The following is a 26,812-nucleotide window of genomic DNA, read 5'->3' as shown; positions in this document are numbered from 1 at the left end:
TGGCAACTAAGTTGTAATGCATAGACCAGGAGTCCCCAGTGTTTTTGAGCCTGCAGGCATTCTTTGGAATTCTGACACAGGGGTGGGTGCAACTACAAAATGGCTGCCATGGGAGGCAGAGCCAACCACAAAATGTCAGAGAGTGAAGTCATGTATATTTCTAATAGTAAATCTTCAACAATGTTTCAAGCAGAAGCTCTGTTTAACAGGATGCTGTTAAAAATGAACATAATATTTAAAAATATTTAAACTTGCATACACATAGCTTACCTTTAGCCATGCAGTGAAGATACTGGGCCTGTGGTGGAGCTGCTGCTGAAGCAACATTTTTAAAAAATCTGCACAGGCAATTAGATCGCCACTGGCCAATGAGAAGCTCTGCTGGGAAAAACCCTGCCCACTTGCTAAAAACACTTGATGGGTGCCAGAAAAAGTGTTGGTGAATGTCCTGGGGAACCCTGGCATAGACTGATACTGCACTTGGCCAAATACTACAATAAATTTTAACTATGATATATAAAAAAGGCTTTGAAAAGATAGACTCCAAATATTTGTGGCTCAAACATAATACTATAATTATAATTAAAAATTATATTTCTGACCTAATATACAAGGAGCTTTTTCTTTAGAAGGAGGCCTGAGACTCTCCAAAGTCTGTATACACATGTAAGCTTTGCCCACAGGGGACCCCTGTAGACCACAAGAAACACTATGACCATTTGAGATTCTCTTAAATGCCATATTGATTGTAATATTATTTTTCAATTCCACATTTATTGATTGCATGTCACTGTAATCTGCAGTTCATTTCCATTGGATGGTTATTTCTTTCAGAACTGATGCTAAATGCTAAAATGTGTTAATTTTAAGAAGAAACTGTAAATGTGAGGAGGATGCAAAACTAAAACTCTCACAGGGAAGAAATGGAATTGAAATGGTGGTATTTGAATCAAGCCAGATGGAGAGAACAACATCAAAGTACTTGGGTTAGAAATGAAGGTGCACAGTTAATACTCTGACTACATCCATGGCAAGATACGTTATTTTTGTATTATCCCCAAATTATTAATAGCACTAAACAAAGACAGGGAAAAGAGTCTTTTCACAGGACAGTCTCTGGGCCTGGTGACATCATCACACATACAATGACATCAAGACAAGATCTGGTAGAAATCACAGACTACACATATCTTTCTTAATCATCTCATTAGGTTTCCCTTGACCCACTGGGAATCAGAATTAGAGATGGGCGTGAACAGCAATACGAACAAAAAAAAGCCACGAACAGCCCAATCTTCTGTTTGCAAACTATCTGTTCATGAGGCCCCATGCTAAACAAACAGGTGGTCATTGCAAGCCTCATTCATTGCTGTTTGTTGCTGTTCGTCAAACCAGACAGTCTGGCACCTGCAATCAATTCCCTTGGCAATTTAGGCAGTGTCGTGAGTCAGCCTCAGCCTCGACTGGCCACCTTACCTCTTGCCCCTGAGTCCTCCTCAGAAGACGAGCAGGAAGAGCCAGCAGGGTCTACCCTGGAGCCAGAGCCAGAGCCAGAGCCAGCAGGGTCTACCCTGGAGCCAAAGCCAGCCATGGAAGAGCCAGCAGGGTCTACTCTGGAGCCAGAGCCAGCTGCTGCTCCAGAGGAAACTCAGCAGGAGCAGCCAGAAACCTCTGCACAGGCTGGTGGAAACAAAGACTCCCCCAGAGCAAAAGAGAAGCCTGAGCTCCCTGGGCCAGTAGAGAAGAGGAAGAATAAAGTGAAGGCAGCTCTGAGGGAGCGGAGAAGGAGTGCTTGTTTGCAGGCTCAACACCAGCTGGAGCTATCAGGCAAAGAGACAACACCTGCTCCTTGTTAGGACAGTATGAGAGAGAAGCTGAAGAAGCCAAGCGTGGAAGCAAGTTCGCTCATCACTTCCTGCAACCAGAGTCCTGTGCTTGGAAGCTCCTTGTACCTTGCCCTGCTGAATGACTTACCAGACTCTGACATTGGCCTTCCTCCTAGACTCTCCCTGCTGCTTGCTCCTCCATCTGATAGACTCCTTGATTCTGACCCCTGGCTTGTTTGTTGGACTCCTGCCTGTCTGCTACTCTGCTGGACTGACACCTTGGCTCTGACCCTCGGCTTGCTGTGACTACTTGCCTGCCTGTTTCTCAGTTGGATTGCTGCCTCTGGCTAGGTTGTGACAGGCAGGGATTGTCTGAACTCTGTCTAAACTCCTGCTGTTGCCCTGGAAACCCCAATCTAAGCCCAATTTAGCTTGATAGGCAGGTCTTCCTTTCAAGTGTGGAGCTCCAAATTGGTTACAAGGGAGCAAAGAGCAGGGGGGAGGGGGCTCCCAGCTCTGGCTTAGTTTGCAGACAGTGGAGAAGGAGAGACAGAGACAGTTGTTGTTGGCATTTTGATAGAGAGAGTGCATTGGAGCTTGAATTTTCTTTGTGTGTGGTGGGATAGGGATCTACCCTTTCAAGTTCCAGGGCTTCTGCTAGGCTCTGGAGCCAAGCTATTATTTATTATTGGTACATTTCCTGGTGCCTGCTCAGGTCAGGTTTCTGGGAGTGGTGCAGTAGGGATCTTGACCAAACTTGGATGGTGGCTGAAGGAGAGCCTGCTGACCCCCACGAACAGCTAACCACGAACATGTTCGTGAACAGGGCCATGTTTGTGGTTGTTCATGAGTCCCTGTTCGTGGATGGCAACAAACAACGAACATCATGTTCATTTTTTTTCTGTTTGAGCCCATCTCTAATCAGAATTCTAATTCAAGTTTTAGGATAATAAATTTCAGTTATTAGTACATAAATAGTTCTAGACAAACTATTGCAATACTGAAGGCTTCTGACAAAACAATTTTTTTACTAATTATATAACATTAGCTACAATTGTATTTTGTAATAAACAGAACCCTTCTCTGCTGCATCTTTTAAAGTTAAAATATGGCTTCAAGTTATCTGCCCTTCAAACTCAAAGGAAACTAGGATCACTAATTAATTTGCCGAATTGAGCCCTCAGAAGGTCAAAGAAGTGAAACTGTTGCTTGCACAATCTTCTTCCCTATATTATAATATTCCAAATTACATAAACTCAAATGTTTTTAATTAAATACTTTTTACAGTGATATATTTTCATACATTACCTTAAGGTTACCAGTCTCCCAGAGAAAGCAGGGGATCCCCCACTCCTACCCTCTTCCCCTACTCACTTGGCTGGCAGGGGAGAAAGTGCAGGAACATACTGCCCAGATGTGCTGGGGTGGCACGTTGATATCACTTCCTGAGAGTGACATCATTGCGCCACCCCGGGAGCACTTTCACACTTTTCAGCAGGCCAATTTTGGTCCCCAAAGGGCCAAATTGGGCCTGTTTAGGGCTCAAGTTGGTCTGTTGTGAACCATGGGCATGCTCTTGTGCCTGCATGATGATGTCACCTGGAAGTGCCTTTGCCGGCTGTGACATCATTATGCAACCATGGGAGTGCACATGCAAAGAGTACATATGAGGGACACAGAGGTGAATGCTGGGTATCTGTCCTCCTGCTGAGAGGATAAGGGGACCTGGTAACCCTACATTACCTTCATGGGTAGATGAAGAGATAACAGTTTTCCTTAACAGGCACTGGTATTAGGGGCAAATTTTTCTACTCTTTTTGAAGACATCTGAACGAATAGTCATCATGAAATCTTAAAGAAATGGAATTCCAGAAATTAATTGGGCACTGCTTGAAAAAAGTATTTGTTCCTGTTAGTTCAAGACCTACTGCTAATCAATTTAATTGGATGAGCCTGAGTACTGAGAGTTACAGAGGGGACACTTTTTTTCTGGGGTTGGGGAGAAGTTGCTTTGTTGTTAATAATATGTTGTTTGTATTTTAACTCTTGCTTATTTGTTGTGTTGGGAGGGTTACAACACAACATTAAAACGTTTTTTTTTAAATGTACACTCCTACCAGTGACCATTATGCATCTGGACCTAGCCTGATGCTCATGTCCGCTACACAACTGCGACTGGGCCAGCACTGGAGGCTACCATGCAACTGGGCCCAGCCCAGCAACTGGACAAGACTTTTCCTGGGGGAAGGCTTCCAGGGGTAGGAAAGGAGGGAGGGATGAGGGGGGGGAGATAAATGTAGGTTGGCTGGCAAGCGAGAAGGAGAAAAGCAGGAAAAAGGAGGTAATGGCAGTTTTGGAAAGTGGACTCTACAACATCACAATCCACATTGAGCCCCCTCACCTCCCTAAACTGCGCCCTCCCCTCCTCTACTTAGGATTACACTTGTTAATATATTCTATATATAAAGCTACTGCCTTTAATTTTTTAGTGGTTCTTTGAAACAAAGTTCTATATGCATGTTGAGGCCTTTGATCTTTTCTAAGAAGAAAAAAGCAGCTTTTAAAATAAATTAAATAAATTGATGCTGAAGTGTGTGAGTGGTCTTTGTCATAGAATTTTAGAGACTGATATTTCCACATATATAAAAAGTATTCTACCCATTCAAAACCCGTTGTGTTTATACTATTACATAATACTGTATGGAAAATATGAGTTTCCAAAGAATGATATGAATGATGATTTCTTTATTAAAGCCAAACTTACATGAATTCTAGTAAATGACAAGAAATAGATTATTGTTTTACTAAAACAAATCTATCATACAGTGACAGAAGATAACATATTTTATATTATGGCTTATATCTCTATATTATAGATTACATCAAGGTTTCAGCTAGCTCAGTATATCTATAACCTTATAATTCCTGAGGATTCTTCAAACACAGTTTATCACCTTCCATTCACACAAACAGTATTTCATTAGTCCAAGCTAATTAATCATTATGGAGGGTTATTAAATTCTTTTGTTGTTACAATGTCTGCAATCTATGCAAAATCCCTGCCCAAAGGACTGGAACTCCATCAGTAGTTTACAAATAATCAGCTCTTTTGACTCATTAACTCCTATCACATGAAGTAAAATAAGCCAGTAACAGAGGTGCCATTACTTTACATTAAAAAACTGTACACTGCCTTAGAGTTGCTTTGCATGCTGCATCTCATGACATAATAATCTCAAAAATGGTGGTGACATTTCACTAAGGATAGAACATTAGACTTTTGCCAGGTGATATTTCTTCACTGATCAATTCATTATCTAAACAACCAACATCTACCTCACATGATAAGGTATATAATATATAAACAATACTAAAATGAAGAAACAATTATAATAACAAGGAATTTATACAAATAACTCCATGTACATTTTTTTATGAGCCCTGTATCTTTTTACCCACAAAATCTTGAAGGGATTGGGTCTTAGTGGACAAATGGACCTTCTTGGACCACTCCCCCAGATGGATTACTGGTCTTGATAGCTGTCTGTAAAATTGCTTGTCATTAAAAAACAAACTTTTCAGTAAAAAAATTTGGGGGAGACATGTAACTGTTGGTTATGCTAGTTTGACACTAAAGATAAAACAACTGCTGAAAGGTCCATTGGTCCATCAATGGCTACTAACCATGGTGAATACAGGGAATCTCTATGTTCCTTGTCAATAAACCACGGAGACCCAGTGCTAGAAGGACATTATGGGACGGCCTTAGCCTCTGTGTCCTGTTTGTTGGCTTTCCAGGGCAAATGACTGACCACTGTGTGATGCTGGCCTAGATGGACCAGTGGTCTGAACCAGCAAGTCTCTTCTTACAACTGTCCCTAACACAAAAAAGGTGTGAGCTTTTCAAACACGAGCCCTTCACTTTTAGAGTCCCCCGCTCTAAGATCATTAGCATCACTAGAAGTCAATTAAATGCCACACAAACACTGGATGAATTCCAAATGGCTCCTGATGGCAGCTCCAATACTGGTCTATTTTGCTTTTCTGTTTTATGTACAATGTGAACAGACATTCCAGCATATGCCTTCCCATTCATTAGTCTGCTAGAACCTAATTCTTCATTCAGAATTTCACATAAGAAACCCACTGAACATTCCCTTTCCTCTGCAAGTGACATAATGGCTTAATCACATGCAAACACATAAAAACAAACACTGCAGAACTATCATGAAGACAAAGCCAATTGAATAATTTTTGTTGATATGCTGCTATCTCTGCTAGCAGTTTTCTCACATGAACAATCTAGATTTTTCTATTTGTCTCTCTTTTTCTCTATCCATAAAATACATTAAAAATTCTAAACCACACTGCCCTATAGCTGTTCTTGGTGGGAAGGCAGTGTAAAAAGATGTCCCTCTGATGCTTACTAGGTGTCTTGTCAGTGCATGGGCAATTATGCCTGGAAGACAAAGTGAGAAGGTCAAACTTCAAAAATGTTCACAGAAAATGAGGCGATAAGGAATTGATAGGTATTGTGAGAGGAATCTGCCCCATATACTCACTGCTTGGTCTTAGCAATAAAAGATTCATGTTGGTAAAGTAGGAGTAAGGGAAATGGTGAAGAGTTGTTTCCAAAAAGAGTGAATATTCCTAAACATAAATAGTTATCAGATCAAAGGCAAAAGCACTGGAACATCAAAGATTTAAATCTCTTCTCCCACTCCCATAGAGAACTCACATTAATCTACACTGACCCTCTTGCTTCCTCCCCATGAGTATCAGAACAAAGGCCTGTGTGCAATCAGCCATCATGAAATCAAATGGTTGGAAAGAAGAGGTCTGGGAAGAATAGATTTCACTCTCTATTTTGGAGAAATGTATCTAAATTCATCATATATTTAATTAACCAGCATTTTACCCCCACATTTCCTACTATCTCACAGCAGCTTATAATTGCAATAACATAAGGAAAAAAATGAAAAACCTATATTAAAATATTATAAAGTCAACAAGAACAGCACTGAAAAATCCAATTAAACCTCTCTTCTAGAGGTGAAGTCTTTCCCCTATTCCTACTATTTTTCCAAATAAAAAGTCAAAAACAGCTTCTATAAATCATAATTCCCTGCTTTAAAAAATCCTTTCTGCTTAAATTTTCCCAAGGAAGTATAGCAACAGACCTTGGGTGGCAGCACTGCAAAGGTTACAGCCTCAGGAGGACTCCGCTACAAAGCCCTCCTTCTCTGTTGCCATTGTTATTTCCTTCACAGCTGATCTAAGCATGTGGGATGTTCAAAAACAGAGATGCAGACCAAGATATGGAGAGCTCAGGCAGTAAAAAGCATTATTGCTGGCACCATCACCTTGAAGTGGTCCTGGAAACCAACAAAACAAACTTGTTCCAACTATCTGTATTCTCAATTTTAATTGGCACCAAAGAATCAAAACTTCTAATCTGTCCTCCTAGCGTTTCCATTGCCTCACTGAAGATTGTAAGCCCTCAGGCAAGTACTTGTAGTAATTTGTTTTAATTTTTTGTTAAGTGCTAAGTGAATTTTAAACCCAGTTTAAATTAAGAAACATTTTCATAAAGAAGAATGTTGTAATAGCTGCCTTCCTGCATAGAAAGGGAGATACCAGCTGAAGTTTCCAAACAGTTTTAAAAAGAACCACATTCCCTAGCTGTTTCCACTGGGACCGTAGAGTTGTCATGTCTCCCCTAGCAACAGGCGGGACATGCGGACGGCAGGAATTTACCGGGGGGGGGGGTGCATCTGGGGGTTAAAGTATGTTAAAAATCAAGTGTTAAAGACAAGTCTTAAACCATCAGTCCTGGCATAACACTTGCTTCTAGGTCATGCTAGAAGTAATGTCTTTGGCTTGGGACAATGGTTGTGTGTTCCCTATTTCATCACCCTCCTACTGATCAGCTAGGGTGTGGTAGGCACAGGCAGGGATTACCAGGAGATTGCCCACCATAAATGAACACCTGTCTTGGCGTCTAAACTGAAGCATGGCTTTTTTGGAGCATCCATCTGAAAATGAGCTCCAATTGTTGTTTTTCCAGCGTTTCTTCATCCTCAGTGTGCGCTTTTCCAAACCTGCTACATTTCAACCTTTTAAAAAAGAACATAGTCCAAGCAGGATGTTGTGCAGAATGAATGGTGTGCATTTCATGCTACAAAGGCATCCTTTCCTTACATTGGCATCATTGCTCTGCCATCAGTGCTTTTTGACTGCCATTTTCCAAACATTTTGTCATTGCTGTTTCACTACAGGGCTTTTAAAAAATTGTTATCGCTATTGAGCTATAGCACTATAACCATCTACCACCATTTATCTATTTTTATTTCAAATGTTAGCTCCTCTGAATTCCCTGTTTTCATTTTTTTAAATGAAGTCTCCAGCCCTTTTGTTGTGGAGATATAAGGAGAAAGGTATGGGCATTTTAACCCTAATTGTTTGGAAAGGAATGGGGAAGGGAAACTGCAAGGTGGCTGGAGTAATACTGTTTGCATGTTGATATTGTGCTAAAACACATGTGAAGAAAAACAAGGGTGGATAGTTGCCATGGCAGCCATGATGACTATGCTCCTAATGGAGAATCACTGTGGAGCAAACATAGAAGGGAAAATTTGGAAAAAAAGATGTGGGAAAGTATGTAGAAAATGCCCCTGAGGAAGCACCAATGTGCATGCATCCGCATTTTCAGTGGCAATGAAAGCTATGCAGAGAATCATCACTGTGAAGAAGTAGTAGTCATTGAGGTAATTCTCAGGGTTACAAATACAGAGGTTTGTTTTCCAGAAAAGGATGAAGTTGGCCTATCAGTTACAGAAGACAGAATGTAATTCTGGGTATTGCTTCTGCCTGTTTTTTTAGGAAGCATGGAAAGATCCAGGAACACTCCGAGGATTGCCAAGTATTCATTCTCCAAATACCAGACACTTGGCCCCTCCCTCCTGACAGCTCCTTTGTCCAACCAGGGTACCTGGCTTCCCTCCTGCACAGCAGCACTTGAGAGTGGCCAACAGCCCAGGTGCCTGGATGACTTCCTGTGGCTATGTGGTGCCAGCCAAGAGTGGCCAGCCAGCAGTAAGGCCTGGAGGTAGGTTAGCACAGTGACATCATTTCCTGTAGTAGTAACATCATCATGTTGGCTGGGAGTGTGCTGCACATGAGTATGTAACAGAAAAGGATAGCACTGCCCCCGCCCCCCAGCATCCGTTATTGTTCCATACCCTGTCTGGCAACTCTAAACATTCCCTGTAAACCTAATAAGACAAACAGCAGGATATCTGAAACTAATCAAAGACAGCAAAGGCTAGCTATATGTTACACGGTTGCCATGTTATGTTTTCCCCTACATCTTCTCTGAACCCATGCAATCAGATGCATTCTCTAAGTTCATACTGGGAACTCAGTTCCCAGGCACACATGGGCCTGGTTCTAATTTTTGTTGTTGTTATTAATGTTATTTATAGGCGGATTATACAGCGTAGGTCAATACAACCAATGGCTGAGAAATTCAATAAACAATACAATGGGGTATGGATTGCAGGAATTTGAAAACCAGCATAAACACAGTTCTTCACACAACTACTATTTTTTAAACTCAAAACTTGTACATAGTGGTATATTCATAGAACTGGTTGGCCAAAAGCAGGAGGCTGGCAGGTAGTAGCCTTGGAAGCTGTTTTAAACACCCTTGATGTTTCCTAATGATCATGTAAATAGGCTGTATAACCACAGGATTCAGAAATCAAATCATAGCATTCCATGACAACCTGTGCACCTACGTAAGATGTCTTTGATACTGCTAACTAAATATTATGAGATTTTTTTGTATCCTTTTTTTCAAAAAAGTATTACAAATAATTTGACCGGGTAGCCAGGCAAATATTTAAAGCTTTTTAAAATGTTTAATTATTTGAAAAAACCCTCAACCAAGTTTGTATCTTGCTGTGAAAAATTCAAAAGCAATTTACAGAAACCCATAAGCACGAGGTCCTCCTAGCCAGTTTTATGAATGTCAGTTAATGTTTTGCCTTTGTCTTTTGTGGAATGTAATTGCTGCCATATTTTTGAGTTTGTTACTCTATTTGACAGCTATCATGTAAGTATATAAAATATTCAAAATTAAGATGGGAGTATACAGAATACTTCAGATAAATCAAATGCGCACCTCATCTGAAGTAACTGTGACAAAACCTGAATGTTAATTTTTAGAATCAAGAATGATAGCCTCCATTCAAGTATTGAAGCAGCAACAAAAACTGGGTTTTTAAATGCATTTAATTTCTCTTTATAGCAGTTAACCAGTAAAATGTAATCCTTTTAATGAGAACAACAAGTTTCTGCTGACCGAAGAAACTTTAATTTTATGAATGGGCATATAATGTTTATATGTATGGTATAAAATAAGATCATAGAATTTTACAGGAAATTGAGCATTCCAGTCAGTCAGCTTTAATGAAACTATTTTTCCCCTTTTCTCATTTTGAAAAACCATCCTGAGTCCATCCCCTTTCCCCCCTTTCTCCCTTTTGAATCACATGAAGTAATGCTCTCATTCTACACTAATTAAATGCTGCCTGTCATACTATAATTTCATAGAGACTATAAAACATTCATAATATAATGCATAGAAAGACACAAATCAGTTACAGACAGAACCTGGCTTTGTCAGCAATAGGCAGATATGTGGCTGCCAACTAAGCTTACTAATCTCTAGGCGGGGCACAGAGATCTCCTGGAACTACATCTGACCTCTAGACTTCAGAGATCAGTTCCTCTGAAGCAAATGGCACCTTTGAGGGGTGGACTCAATGGCATTATGCCCTGCTGAGCACCCCTCCCCAAATGCTACCTTTCCCAAGCTTTACCCCCAAATCTCTAGGAATTTTCCAACCTGGACTTGGCAACCCTACAATTGCTAACAGAACAAGTGATATGGCATTGGTACACATGCTTATTGTTAAGCAGCAGAGCAGAACTCAAGGCTTGTGAAACCCTTAGGCCTTGGACAAACAGCAGTAGCTCCATCCAGATTTGCCATATCTTGCAAGTTTAACAGTGTAATCCTAAACACCTTTCTAAATCCATTGAAGTAAATGGGTTTAGAAGGGTGTAACTCTGTTATAAGTATTGTGCTGAATAACACCCATATACATTCTGGCTCGGGGACTTTTCAAATCACACTACAACAACTCCAATTCCCTGTAGGACTGACCAATAAATATTCCAAAATAAGGAGAAATTCTTTGATCCAGAGCATTCTGAAATAAGTGGCATCTGTAATATTAGGTTGTCTATAAATAAGAAGAAAGGGAAGCGGAGGCAGTTTCAAGAACTTGTCAGTGTCCAGACAACCCTTGACACATTTTGAGTACCCTTGAGTACACCTTTGCTGTATAATAGTGCTAAAAGTTCTTCAATACACAGTTGGTTATTCAGTACTAACCACAATGCTGATGTTCAATGGATTAGTTGCCCATTTTTCAAGTCTTTCATATCAGTCTTTAACATAACTGGATGGAAATTACCATTGATTTAAATCCCAGTGAAATACAAGGTACAAACTCATATCCATATTGGTTCTGAGATTCTTTTAAATCCCGCAGATCAATACAGAGGCCCCACTTAAATCACCTGTTGAGGCTGGAACACCCGTAAGTTTTGCTTTCTAGTCTGCTCTTTCAGCAACAGTTCTTTCAGCAGAGCAGCAGATGCTTCTATCCCTGTGGTTCTGTCAGGGATAAGTGGTGACTCGTCCCTGTTCCCTTTAGCTGTTTGTATTACATCCATTTGATGTACTAAAATGTGTTTGATATGCTCAGTTGCCAATTACTATACGTTTTCCATGGAATGAGGCTGAGATATTCTATTCACAGTAGGCAGCCATGACAAAGAGAAATGGCCTGTATCAGTGATACAGTAACTTCTCCGCATGACCAAGCAACAACACTCATTTTTTAACTGAACAATGGCAATGTCATTTTCCTGCTTTACCAACAACTCACTTTAGAAAAGGCCCACTTTTAAAGTACACAAAAATAAACACAAGTATTATTGTGAGGAAGCCACTATACTCAGGTGGACTTGAAAATTTGCCTTGAGGTGGAATGTAAGAATTTTGCATAGAGTATCAAATTATCTTTCCAACAGCCTTGCAAAATAGGTCAGTATTATAATTCCCATATTGCAGATGGAGCAAGCAAGCCTGAAGCTGAGAGGCAGCAGCCTTCAGAGTGGAAAATGATAGGTTCAAGGCAGAGGTCATAGCTCTTTGCACTATATGTAGAGAAATATCAAAAATGTTCAAACCAGTATATATAAGGTTGCTAGATCCCCTTAGCCTGCCGGTGGGAGGGGGGACCAAGCATTAACTTTTAGCATTCTCTTCACATGCACGCTTTGCACATGTGCACTCTTGGTGCCAATGTGATGACATCACTTCCAGAAGTGATGTCATCATACCAGCTGCAGGAGTACTCCTTGGAGAATCGGCCCATATGGGGCTAAGATGTGACTGGGAGAAGTGGCTCCCTAGTGGAGCTTTATGGAAGTGATAAACACTTTTCCAGTCAGCAGGCCTGTGCGTGCACAGAAGAACGAACATGAACCACAAATATCAAATAGTGGTAGGCCAGCAGGGAGAGGGAGGAGTCTTGTTATTCTTGACCACTCTGTAACAAAAATTTATAACTAAACAGGAACTCCTGGACAGGGGCAGCATAAGAATAACACGATCTCTGAATAATTGTTTTAAACTAAAACAAAGAAATAAGAAAATGGTGCAATCATGAAAGGATCTGTATAGTCATCACTATGAATATGGGATAGAAAGAAAGCATCGTGACTTTTTCACACATAAAAAACGTTCTTTGCTCAGAAAAGCCTTCCATTTCACAAGCTGCAGCTGGTGATATTCATACAGAGATGTTAAGTACAATAATCTATACCTATAAAAGGCAAGCCATGTTCCAGACGACTAACCTATTTCCCAGAGCGCAGGCACAGTAGCACGCCCCTAGCAGAGAAAGTGGTGAGTCCTCGGCAACAGGGCTTGCTAAGAAGACTGCTATGCCTCCCCTCTCTCCCTCATGCTAACCCAGCCATGCTCCTGCACCAGGCCAACATCCGATCTGGCCCCAATGTGCCAGAGTACTTGCTGCCTCATCCATGCAGCACTCCCTCACAGGGTTTCCAGGTCCCCCTAGCCTCCCAGTAGGAGGTGGGGACCTGGTACTCTCCTGTGCTTTGCTGTGTCCCAGGTGCAAGTTCTGCCCCTGGGAGCACTTCCATGCTCCACAGGGGGCCAAATTGGGCCCAAATCAGCCTAAATCCAGCCTGATTTGGCCCAATGGGATCAGATTAGGCAGCTACCTGGTGCAAGAGTGCACCAGAGTGCTTGCCCTCCAGGCAGCGCTCCCCGCCTCTGCAGCAGCCCAATTTCGCCCCAATGTGGCCCAATCTGGCAGCTGCCAAGCACAGGAGTATACCAGGGTGCTTGCCGCCGCCACAGCACTCCCAGCCTCCACAGCTGCCCAATTCAGGCTGAATTGGGTGGCTGCTGGGCGTAGGAGCACTCCAAGGTTCTTGCTACCCCAGCAATGCTCCCAGTCTCGGGAGCCACTGAATGTGGGCCATGGAGTTGGTGGAGAGGCCCGGCAAGGTGGCGCTGCCCTCCCAAGGCCTGCCATATCAGTTTTCTAGAGCCCATTGTATTTTCCCCCCACAATGGTCTTTGTTACTAGTATACCATAAGCAACTATATCAGTATCACTGCAACAGAAGTGAAACCTTGATGGGGAAAGATGCGGACTAGATACAACAGGGAGCCAGGAGGACCTCTGACCATAGCCATAGGTTGATTAAAGAATTAAAGGACAGACAAGCATTTTACTCCACTGTTCTATCTGTAAGGCCCTCAAAGTACTTTGTTAGCTTACAAGGCAAAAAAAAAAAAAAAACGCTGTCAAATTGCAGCTAATTTATGGCAACCCCAGAGGGTTTCATGACAAGAGACATTCAGAGATGGTTTACCATTGCTTGCCTCTGCATAGCAACCCAGACTTCCTTGTTGGTTTCCCATCCAAGTACTAACCACATTTGACCCTCCTGAGCTTTTGTGAGCTCATGAAATCAAGCTAGCCTGGCCTATCCAGGTCAGAGCTACAAGAAATAACTTCTGTTATTTAATAAAGCCAGTTAAACTAGATAGTGCCAACTACATCTTCCAGTCTCTGTGCATTTCTGTGTCATGCATAGTCTACCAACACTGCAGAACAAGCTTTTAATCTCAGTGTTGTGACTGAAGGGTACAAGCAGATTCATTACTGCATAATTTTAAAATATTTTAACACCAGCTATGTATCCAGATTTGCAACAAACAGCTGCCTAAAACCGTATCTAAGATATTTTCACAGCTAAAACAGATATAGCCTGCAATGACATGGCCTTTGTGCCCACCTCCCACAAAGAGGGGTCATTTTCCCAGCTCAATGTTTTATAGCTTCCTTGCAATCCTATCCTAGAATGGGTTTTCTGAAGGCATGCCAATTACTGCTCTACACAGCAGCATTCCATGCCCAGCATGTCTTGGAGTTAGTGCTAAGCTTACCTACACTTATGTCTCTGTGGGTTTTAATAAATATGTGAAAATGGAAGTGGCTATTTAGGGTTGGTTAAAGATTTCTGAGCCTCTATGACAACCAGGAGCTTATTTCCTAAAGTTAGCATGTACATTTGGAAACAGGGCTGCCAAGCCCTCACTGATGGTGGGAGAATAAAATATTTTTAAAGCCTGACAGTCCTCTCTAGGAATCCCAGGAAACTCTATGGTTTTACCATAGAGTTTATGACAATTCCTAAAGAAGTACAATGTCACTTCTGGGGTTTTGCCAGAAGTGACATCATACTATCATCAACAGTCCCCCCTATTCCCCCCCTCCCCAGCTTCTTGCAGGTTGCCATGCCATGCCAACATGGTTGAAAACATGCTGGATTTGAGACTTTGCACTGGCCACAAAATCAGGTTTACCATTATTGAGAGAGTTAAGAAGATACCATTGTCATAGCAGGGCCATTTTCTTCTCATGGTGTAGATCTTTTCTATGACCTCAATAGGCTTGCCATTTGCCCACTGTGGGCAGGAGATCTTGTACACACAGTTCATGTTGCTCGCCAGCATTCCAGTGACTAGCAGGAGGGGAAAAACTGAAATTGCCATTTAGCAATGTTATGTTACTTCCAACAAAAATCCAGGAGTAACATCTCGGGTTTTACCATAGAGTGTCTGGTGATTCCCAGAATGATGTGGTATCACTTCCAGGTTTCCCCCAGAAGTTATATAATGCAAACACCTGATGACACCTTCCCCCCATGTCTCCACTCCTAGATCCTCATGAGAGTGATGGGTCAATGCAAAGAACACTTGTGGAGCTCTCTGCTTTCCACATCTCTGAATGCCAGGCTACTGGCATTGGCATGTGACCTGTAAATGACCCAGAAGTTTTATCTGATTCCAAATCAGAGGAAATGCTCTCTGTGAAGTTCTTATTGGAGAAGGCACTCTGAATATGATTTTACAGAAGTAGCAGAAGTAGAAAAGACTCCACCATGTGCGCTATCTGAAGCATTCTCTTCTTGCCAGTTTTTTCATAGCATTGTACATATTTTGGAACTATTTTTGTACATTGTAATTTTTTCATTCTGTATGAAAGAAAGTTCTTTTTGATCAAAATTGATAGATGCAGCATAGTAGCAATAGTGGTTGTGAGGGGGGGGGAACGTGAAGAGCAGTGTGGGGAAATTGGGAAATGTTTTCTCCTATACTAGCTGCTAGTATTAATAGCAAGAAAAGTATAACCTGTGGAGAGTGGTTAATGTGTATTACCTGAAATAGGGGAAGATTCCTAAACAGTCATTAAGGCATTTAAAAATGCTAGTGTTAATTTTCTTTTTGATTAGTGGTATGATCAAATGGTAGTGCTAACAGCTCCCCTGAGGGATTTTAGGGACAGAGAACATGGGCACCATTAAGTAACTTTGGGATAACTCCTGGAGGAATAGAGAAAAAGATAGAATGGGCTGAGTTGTTAAGTAAGCAGGAGAGTTTTGAGCAGCTGAGGGAGATAAAGGCAGAGGAGTGAAGGTCATAGGCTGGGACATAATAAGAACAGAAAGATAGGAGGCAGGAATGCCACAGAAAGCTCTAAAGGACCAGGTAAGAACAAGGACTTTGTGCTCAATGCAGGAGGTGGAAAGGATCCAGTCAAAAGACGCAGCATCCTATGCTTTGAATGCCAAGATAAGTGAATTTTTTTTATGTTTGAGTTTTGTACTGAAGTATGATAAAAAGAGACCAGAGAGTAGAAAACTGTAGTAGTCAATACAAGACATTATCAGAGCATGAACTAGAGGGTTTTTTTCCCCAAAGTTGCAATAGGAAAAGTCAGGAAATCAGCTATTTCACATCTAAGGTTCTCCAGAACATTTAGACTATCATCTAATTCTGATAACTCTGGAACACCACATTTGACATATTTTCTGTATGGATTTAAATTCCCTGTAGTGAATTCCCGCTTTTGCTGGAAGTAGTTTGTACAACCAAGTGACAGGATGCCGAACGAGACCTTCCACAGCTACTGAACAGAGGGGATTTTCGAGCCCTATGGAAGCTTCTCTGCAGCCTGTGTTCCATAAAGCACACAGAACCAGATTGCACTCCTAATATTCCAGCTATTTCTGTGCCTTGTTAAAGTGTGTTCTGTGTAGCAGGAATTTTCATGAGCAAAGTAAACATATAATTGGACTCTGCACATATTAGCAAACTACTATGTCTGATATCTCAGTTGCAGGATCCCAGTTCAATGATAGAACAAACAAGTCAATCTATGCAACACAAACTGATTCACTATTTATGTTTTAAATATCAATGGGAGGAAATTCTTTCCTGGGTGTGCAATTTCTGCATAAATCATCTCAAATTTCAAAAATACGCCTATATTAAGATTTTAATAAAAGCCAACTTGTATAGAATTTAAAAATCAGCATTTATTGTGCTCAGTTCAGAATTTTCAGTATTATGGGAGAAATTTAACCACATGCTTAACCAATCCAACAAAATTTGTAGGATTTGAAAGTACTTCACTGTGGTTGAATCATGTCCACAATAATTAACTAAATGCATTTAACCATTCAAAATCTGCAGTCAAGTGACAGCCCTAAAACACTGGTACCTCTCCATAAACATGTGAATAAACACTAATGCTCAAGCAAGTATTCTTGCAGTATTTTAGCAACTAGTTGTTTATCCAATATAATGTACTTACACAATGTCCTCACTACACCTGTGAGAGCCACCAGAGAGAATGCAATGTACCCACTCACATCTCTGCTGACAAAACATTTCATCCAAATTGCCTTCCTCTGCTCCCAAACAATGATTCACTTCATTAATTAGGAACATTTTTCTAGATACTATTACTGGTTTGAGCTGGGGTGCTTGCTATGCACTGCAATGTACATGCATGAAGCTGCCTTATACTACCAGGCCATTGGATTATCAAGGCCAATATTGTGTATTCTGACTGGCAACAGCTCTCCAGCTTCATAGGTACAGGACCTTCACATCACCTGCTACTAGGCCTGCCAACAGCTATCCTTGTCTGGAGTAGTGGTGGGAGGGGGGAAAGTTGGTGTCCTGTGTGCCACTACATCGCTTCTCTATTGCAAAAAGTGAGCGGTGGCTCACAAAAGCTCATACCCTACCATTAAATTTGTTAGTCTCATAGGTGCTACTGGACTCTTGCTCTTTTCCACTGTTACAGACAAACTAACATGGCTACCCATTAGAGTTGCCAGCCTCCAGGTGGTGGCTGGAGATCTCCTGGAATTACAAGTGATCTCCAGGTGATAGAGATCAGTTCACCTGGAGAAAATGGCTGCTGTAGAGGGGTAGACTGCATGGCATTATACCATTCTGAGGCCTGTCCCCTCCCCAAACCCTGCCCTCTCCAGGCTCCACCCCCAAATCTCCAGGAATTTCCCAGCCTGGACCTGACAATCCTGCTACCCATCATGATCTACGTCACCACTTCAGTCCTAGAAGAGATGCAATGGTGCACAGGATGTGTCCCCTTGCAATTTCCACACTCCATGCCTCTCACTCTACCTCCTACCCAAATCTTTTAAATTTAGATGGAGATTTAAATCTGGGACCTCCTGCACACAAAACAAATTCTCTGTCATTCAGCCATGGCACATACACGTAGTTCTTAACCACTGGAAAAGACCCAAATAATGGGATGTTGGAGCCATTGCTCGCAGTAATAGTTGCAAGTATTACTATGGCACAACGGACTGAGAGGTGGGGGGGGGGGTTGGCAAAGAGGTGGAACTAAAAAATTGATCCAGGTGCAACAATTAACTGCAACCATGTTTAGCACAATGAAAGCACTCTGCCAAAGAAGCACTTTGGGTGTAGTAGCAAAAAGGAATTTTTCCTTCCTTAATACACAGGAAGGATCATGCTGCTCAGAAAGAGATGAAGGTGCAGGGAAACGAAAATAGTGAGTCCAGCAAGGAAACCAGCCACATAGACAACAGCCATGGCAAGGAAAAGCAAAGTAATTTGATCGTATGTACTGTGAGACATGGAAGGTGGACCCATCATTGCTCAGGGATCTGTGATATCAGAGGAGAGAGCTTCAGGCCCTTGTGGAGAATGGCTGTTTGGAGATTAATTTTATGGCTCTGGGCAGCATGGGAATTATGGGCAAGCTAAACAAGCCTCAGGGCCTTAGGTTATGAGAGTCCCCACCCCTACATTAAAAAAAACCTGTTAGAATAATATACTAGGGAACCTCTTGAACTTGATATAGTTTAGGGCCTCAGCTTGTCTTAATCTGGCCCTGCATATGGGTAACTGTCTGCCAGACAGGTTATCTTCTTTTACAGGTGTCATGTTCTAAGAAAAGGAGTAGCACCAGTGCCTAGTCCATACAGTAACAATTAGCTATAATGACACTGAGATACCAAGCAGGAATAAAAGGCAGCACATCATTAAATGAATCCGTTATCTGAACAAACTGAAAACAGCTACAGTACAAACTCCATTTGTACAACCAGGGAGAAAGACCATACACCCATAAAAGATGCACCTTTGTCCATTTCTCCAGCTAGGAGCAAAGCTGTTTCTAATTTTCTAAAAAGAGCAACCTTTAAAAGACATATTCATCTCAGACCTCAGTTGTCATGGCAAGACTGACTGTAGCTTTCAAAGAAGGGATTTATGGTAGCAGACTAAGGAAGTCTCAACTGGCAACGTATCAGGTGTTATCAGTGCACACACTTTAGACAAATGTAATCTCAAAAAGTTTTTAGCACAATTGATATGTAGACTACAGCGAATCAAGTTGTTTAAATATGAACAGCAGTCTCATTTTTTTCACAAGGATAGGTCACCTACTTTTTATCACTCATACCAGGAGGCAAGCCCATAATAAGAATTAAAATGTCCTTTATAGAAGCAGTACTAGAGGCAATTCAAGTTAATCTACTCGAAAATGCCACCTAACCTTCTACTGACATTAGTGTGCATTCAGTCTGCATGTGACACTTCTAGTGCTGGATCGCTGCTTAGTTAGGACTTAAGGTAAGGCAAATCCTATTTTCTACAAAAGGATACAGTGCTAAACTGGTCAGTTCATGAATCAGTATCTCGCTTGCAGAGTATGGGCAACTGGGTTCAAATTCCAGCGCATTCTTACTTGCTAGAAATTCATGAGCAAATCACAATCTCTTTGACAATTCAAAGATTTAACTCCCCTTACATAAAATAGAAATAAGAATAATTCATAATGTTAATAATAAAATAATGCATGTTCTTCCTCAAAGACCATAATTAGAATGAAGGAGATACTGCCTATGGTAATTTCTAAGTAAACCTGAATAAGGAAAGAATGTAAGACTGTTGCAGGAATTATTGGAAGTGAAAGCAGTTACAAAAAGTAATGAAAATAGAAGCATGGACAAAAAGTATCACAGCCAGTTTGCTAGCTTACAACTTTCCGAAATAACCTCAAATATATAAAAGTGTTTTTAAAATGTTTTTATAAAAATGCTGTTTATAATTTATGCTTAAAAACAGCACTCAGTATAGAAAGAGGTTTTAAGTAGCAGGTTGAAAGATACAAAGAGTCTTATTAAAAAGTATATATGCAGCTATTTACAATTTATAATAGTATTTTTATAATATCAAGTAGAGATTCTTTCCAATAATACAGTGTCTGTAAGCAGTGTGTGTAAAGAAATACAGACATTTTAGTAGAACTATACATGAAAATAGTATAGTAGAGCTATCCTGAAAACTTATTGGGACACTTTTAATTTAAAAGAAGAGAATGAAACGCTTGAAAAAGCATTTACAAGTGAAGAATGACATGGCAGTCAAACATACCACACATTCCGTTGCTCCTGAGACAAGTCAAATGAGAGACAGAAAAAAAGAGAAACACCTGCAAAGACATATTTCTGCCTCCAGCTTCTGAGAATGCTGTTCTCATCTCTGTTGCTCAAGCCTTGGAAAATCAAAATTTGCACCATAATATAATAACACTACTTGTATGCCACAATGCAATAGAATATTCCAACAGAAGCTGTCTAAGACAATGCTGCAAGAGTTAGATGTGAGGGGAAGCAGAATGACATGAAATGTCATTCTGCTTCCCCTCACATTTAACTCTTGTGAAATTGTCAAACCCTGAAAATCCTAGTGATCCATGGACTTGATTCTATTTCTGTATTAGTGCAATCATCATAACCAATTACTCCAGTCTAAGCCCAATGAAATAAATGGGCTTAGACTGGAGTAACTCTGCTTAGGATGGCACTATTAATTACCTGTCTGAAGACATAAGTACCCCTTATCATTGATTTTTAGCTTTATTAAAATAATTTCATCCAAGGTGATGATAGTTATTGGTCTTTCTCAAATCACACAAAAATCAAGTGCTAATGTTTGATGTCTTTCAGGATGTCAGTATAACTGTGCAGAAGAAAAGAACATATGCAATACAAAAACTGCTATCAATATATGGAAATCCATTCAAAGCTTTTTTGTTCTCATTGCTGCATGGCTAAACTGATCATTTCCATCTCAGGTGATAACTCAACTCCACACTTGAAAAACATGTCCTGCTTTAGTAAGTTTCCTTTTTATTTATTTTTGCATTTTGCATTTCCACCTGTCTTCTTTCATGGATTTCAAGGCGGCTTAAAGAAGATTCTCAGGAAATCTCTCACCTGGGCTCTGATCAGACTCAGACTTGCTTTATTTTAGCAAGGTTGCTGTGTCATAGGCCCTCCAATACCCCCGTATGACTGTGATTTTTTGATTTTGCAGTAAACCCATTAAAGGTTTTATTAACGTAGAAAACTACTGGATTTAAGCATATTACTCTGGCCAGAATGGTATTGTCCTGTTTCTTGCAGTGGTATAACTCAATAATGAGCACCTGAGAAAAAGAGCTGGCATTTTGAGCAAATTGGTGGACTAGAGACAACAGGCTTTGGTGCATACATAACATCTGACTTTTAAAAACAAAACAGCTAGTATTCTAATCAGAACGCAAAGTAAAAATGTTTAAAAATTGAAGTGTGATTAGGGCGGGAAACCACTATCCATGCATTGCCAGAATTATGCCTTCTACACTGCCACATTAGGGGAATAGGTAATTTATCGCAAACAGCTCAGGATTCCTAGAAACCAACAAGAATATGAGTAGCACAGAAAGCTCTCCAATTGATCTTTTTTTTCCTTTTTTTTTAGCTCTCCAATTGATCTTGGTGCACCCAACTCAATTAAGTTTTCTTCAAGGTTATATTCCCAGTTTTATTAGAACAAATCACCAAATGTAAATATGAACATTGAAGAGATGTATTTTAGACTGTTCCTTCGGTGATAAACAACACACTTTTATTTATCTGTGGTCATACTGTGTATGGTTGTTTGTTTTTAATTCTGTAAAATGAAAGCAAAAACCTATAAACTTAGTTGCATCACTAAAATATCCTGATATGCTTTTTATGGTCTCTGCCACTGTTGTACCAGCCACATTCCCCTGCTCAGTTCAAAGAACTCTAAAATCTCTTTACAGCTGCAGACATATAAAAATGCTCATGTATGCTATTCCCCCGTGCTCTCCCCAAGGATTTTTTAAAACATTAACAGCTCAGACTTCTCTGTGAGAAAACTACGAGTTGTACAGAAAATAAATGTAAAATCCATTCTCTTTTAAAATATCATGCTAGTATATGAGGAGAGAGTATCCTTTTTAGAACCACATTATTTCAGCTCTCTGAAGCCTTAAGATCACTTTTACAGGCTTCTTTATGACTGAAGTGCCATCATTAAATCACCCTAAACTATTTGGAAAGGCAGGCCACTGAGTATGTAAGGTCAATTAATGTAGTAAACATGCAGACACAGGGAAAAAGATTTGCAGCTTAAAAATTAAACCCCCAAACATCGAAGTGTACAGGATACTACACTGATACTAGCCAAAATAGTCACATTTAAGTCTTAGCAGTTCTCATTTTAATTTTGGTTTGTTTGTTTTTTGTTTTGCTTTATTGCTTCCTATTCCCTACATCCACTCCAGCATATTTTTGACCATCTGACTTGTTTTTCATGAGCTTTTATAACATACACAGCAACAATTACCCAATAATCACAAGAGACATTTTGATTTACACTTCACTATTGCCTACTGTCTCATTATTCTTTGGTGATAGTCCTAATGGCATAGCCTTACACACAGATCCCCATACCCACAACTCAAAATTCTCCACAACTGGTTTCTCCTTGCTTTAATATGAATTTCCTGTCTGTCTGCCTTACACAAATCAATTGCAAAATTTACCTGTAGAAGACTGAGGGAGCAGCATCTCTCACTGAAAAGTTTCCCGATTCATTTTCAAGGTAGTACGGTACCTGCTGGTTGTGATGAATAAAAGGTGAGAGTTGTGGTGCTGTCTGTAAAAACACAACAGGGCTAGGAGGAACATTATTCAGAGAGGGAAACCCTCCCAGGCTGTTGGACCCAAATGTTTCCGATGTAGGGGCATAACTAAGGCTGGTTGAGCTGTACACTGGTTGTGCAGTGGTGGAAAAATCATAAGTGGTGCCTTCTGGGTAGCTAAAAACGCCAGTTTTGCTGCTCTCCACATACATTTCGTTGAGCGGTTGATCCAGGGGAATCTTCAGCTGAGATCTGCTCAGAGTCTCTAGTTCAGTGCCTTGTATCCTGTGCAACAAGGCAACACCAGAGGTTTTTGTGTGAAGGGTCATGGTCATTGTTAGTGGCAGTGAACACGTAGCATATCGAGGTTGGGTGCCAGAAGAGGAATCAGCAGCTAGCAATCCACCTGAGAAAAGAGAAGCAAGCGAGGTGAAACACAGCAGAAATCATGTTTCAGGCACGTAATTCAACTGCACAGGTATCCAGCTAGTCCCAGCAAGGAGGAAGCTATAGCTGAGCAGAGGATAAGCACAGGGAAGCATACACACACTCCCTCTCTCTCCTTCTGACTCAAACTTTAAGCACTACTCATCTGAGCTAATATGCTTTACAAGGTACTGGCATTAAGCCAGAGACTCTAGCCTTGCACTGACATCGGTTTAAACATCGCTTCAGAAACAATTATTTCTGGATTAATACTATATAATTGTTCCACTCCGTTTTTTTTAATTATAGGTGTTTAATTTTTACTTTATGGGGCCCCAGTACTCATAGCTCAGGGAGAAAGAGAAAAGTAGAATATTCAAAACGTTCGTCCAGAGAGCCCAGTTCATTTACATTGTACACCCCCAGCAGGCTCCACTCTATCTCTGTTTATCTGAACTCCCTGTTTTGTTCATCTTCTTGTTTTCTATAAGTATGTAATGTGTATATTGGAATGACCCTGGGTAGGACTACACCGTAACTGAGATATGGCATAGCAAAGTTCATGTTTGTGCGGGCACACACACGAGTGTGCAGCCGGCCACAAACTGTTAAATTCCATTGAGCAGAAATCAAAGGGTGTCCTGTATCTATGTAGGAGAAAAGGCACATGAATGTGCCTGCTACAATTATCATGATTCCTGGTATTTAGCTGCAGCACAAAGCTTTTTTAAAAAAATTGAAGAAAAAGCAAGTTAAGCCTGCAGTTATCCTGCCCCTGTGCCTCTGGGCATACGCCTTTGCTTTGCATTTTAAAAATCAAAAGAAAACATGTAAAGTTAAATACAAGACTTGGTTTTTTTCAGACCTCTTGACATTCAGCCGCTTGTTAACTGCATGAAACAAGGACAAAGAACTAATAAATCTAGCAACAACAACAAAAAGTCTCCCTTCCTCGCCTGGCTTTTACCTCCTATTGCACTACAGTTTATTGAGAGCTGCCTGGAAAAATCAGAGCTTTAAAAAGACTAAGAGAGATTAATTTTAACTCACAGAAATAAAAAGAAACCTAAAACAAAGTAGAACAGTAATGTGATTAGCATATTTTGTTTTACAGTCTCATATAATTTAACTTTGGAGTAGCAATTGCACTGCACTAGTTCAACAAACTTTTCAAATCGTTTCTATAGATAGATCTATAGTTATCTACAGTTCAACTGGTAAAAAAGATTAGAGCCTATTCTTGACGTTAAAACATGCATGGCTTTAGATAACCATGTGTGAATATGACTGTAATCTCATGCCAGCATTAAACGTTTCTGTGTTAAATCAAACCATATACCCTGATAAAATTAGATCATTCACATATTATTTGTATTGCAATTACAGCTGAATCCTATGGAAGCTTACTCAGAAGTAAGTGTGCACTGACTTCCAATAATCTGAACTAGTTGTAGAACAACTTTGCTATGAGAAATATTGAACGTACAGCAGCAGTTTAGCATTGTTCAAAGACAGTATATATTCAATATAATACATTTGCAGTTAACAAAAACATGAACATGGAAACCTGCAATATATGCCTGAGCAATATCAAGTTTTGTATAAAAGTTCTATATTTATAGCAATATCTGTCACAAGGATTCTGAATCTCTTTTCATCAGTTCTAGATGTATTTGTGCAGATTTTCAACATATACTTTCATTCTTGCATCGTCTAATATAAATTACAAATGATAGAATTACAGCTGTTTAAATGGTGCTGAACTAAATAAGTAGAAAGACATACCTCTGAATAAAGAGAGTTAGACTCAAGAAAAATTCTACAGCCATGCATACCATACATGTATGCCGCAGAGAATGAGTGAGCAAAAATGTGTTTGTGTTTCTGTGTCAATGAGTGAATGCATGTACATTTACAATTTTCATGAGACAGATATCTACTCCTAAATCTCCCTGATTAAAAGAATCAATAGCATTGCTGCATTTAAGGCTGGCTAAAGCATACAAAAAGTTTATATGTATAGTCATACATTTAATTCAGCTTTACAATATTTTCTGTAGATAATTAAAGAAGACAAACTAAAGAAGAATATCACACAAACAATAACAAATGTGTTCAACTGGATTATACATATGATTTTGGAGACAGAAACAAAACGTTATAGCAGAGGGCAAGTTAAACATTGGACACAAATTTAATCCTATCAGACATTTTAAAAATACCTGTAAAATAGCTCTAACGTTTTGAACATAGTTACATAAAACTGATTGAATTTCCTAGGTATAAATGGAAAAGCCTAGAACAAAAACAAACAAATAAGCAAATGAGAAATAAAAACAAGGACAGATACATAGAACATAAGTTTATTTGGTCTGGATTCTGGGAAAGCCAAGCCTCCACCCCACACATCAGGTGCCCCCCCCATCAGTACTGCATAAATTAAAACATCATAATTCACAGTTCAGTGTATAGAGAGAGTTACAAACAAGATGGATCGTGTCAATGTGCCTGCGATTGCAAAACAAGTGTTCCAAATAAGAAAGTAACTCAAAGCATGTATAGCAGAAAAAGGATTCCAAAGCCAGGCTCCATTGCTAGTATCAAATCAAGTGAAACTATGTTCCTAAGACTAGCAAAATACTTGCTATAGTGGGAAATGCTGCTATTGTCACTTTCTGTGAAGTACAAAAGAAGACAACACAAATGCTTTCCTGTTCCTTCAGGCCTTCATATAATGGCATTCTCTGTGTGTGAAGAGGCCTTTCATGACTCCATGCTAAGTACTTTGCGGTGGCTTGGTTGGTCTCTCATGCCACATCTCCTCCCCTGAATTCTATACAAAATGTATTTTAAAATGTCTAACTTCACGTTCTAAACAGCAACTGAGGTGGGCAAGTATGAACTCTCATTTCATGCATGGCATGGAGAAGGGAAAGAATTCTAGATGGCTTTGTGCTGGAGTATGCTGGGTCCGCTTAATAAGTAGAGTGAGACTGCCAGAGCTGGATCTAGGGTTGCCGGCGCCCGGGGCAACCCTAGTCCGGCCCCGAGCATGCTGTGCTTGTGCGTGCTCCCGGCACAGCGTGATGATGTCATTTTGATGATGTCATCATGCAGGGTGGGGGAGGCAGCGTGCAGGGCTGGGAAGCCACCCGCGCCATTCGCCTCCCTGCAGGCACATGGCGCAGGTGGCCTCGCAGCCCTCCGCGCTGCCTTTCGCCTGCCCCGCGGGACAGGGGGTGACCGGCTTGCCACGCACCCCCTGTCCTGCAGGGCAGGCAAAAGGCAGTGCAGGGGGCTGCGAGGCCGCCCATGCCATGCGCCTGCCCCGCAGGACAGGGGGTGGCTGGCTGCCCCCTCTCCTGCGGGGCAGGCGAATGGCGTGGGTGGCCGCACTGCCCTTTGCCTGCCCTGCAGGACAGGGGGTGCGCGGCAAGCCGGCCGCCCCCTGTCCCACAGGGCAGGCAAAAGGCAGCACGGGGGGCTGCGAGGCTGCCCATGCAGCCGGCTGCACGCTCCGGCAGCTGGCAG

The 26,812-nt window shown here is 40.8% G+C and overlaps 1 protein-coding gene across 2 annotated transcripts in view; it reads right to left on the bottom strand.

Moving 5' to 3' along the window:
* The window catches only part of ESR1 (estrogen receptor 1), a 365,081-nt gene that overhangs the window by 207,658 nt on the left and 130,611 nt on the right, over window positions 1–26,812 (bottom strand). For both annotated transcript variants that reach the window (XM_055003067.1, XM_055003122.1), the window contains exon 2: window positions 22,757–23,261. In XM_055003067.1, coding sequence (XP_054859042.1) covers window positions 22,757–23,190 — 434 coding nt within the window. In that variant the 5' untranslated portion in view covers window positions 23,191–23,261. The remainder of the gene's footprint in view (window positions 1–22,756; window positions 23,262–26,812) is intronic.

The sequence above is a fragment of the Eublepharis macularius genome, chromosome 1 (assembly GCF_028583425.1).
Source record: "Eublepharis macularius isolate TG4126 chromosome 1, MPM_Emac_v1.0, whole genome shotgun sequence".
NCBI lineage: Eukaryota > Metazoa > Chordata > Lepidosauria > Squamata > Eublepharidae > Eublepharis > Eublepharis macularius.
This window is presented reverse-complemented; position numbering and strand designations above follow the sequence as displayed.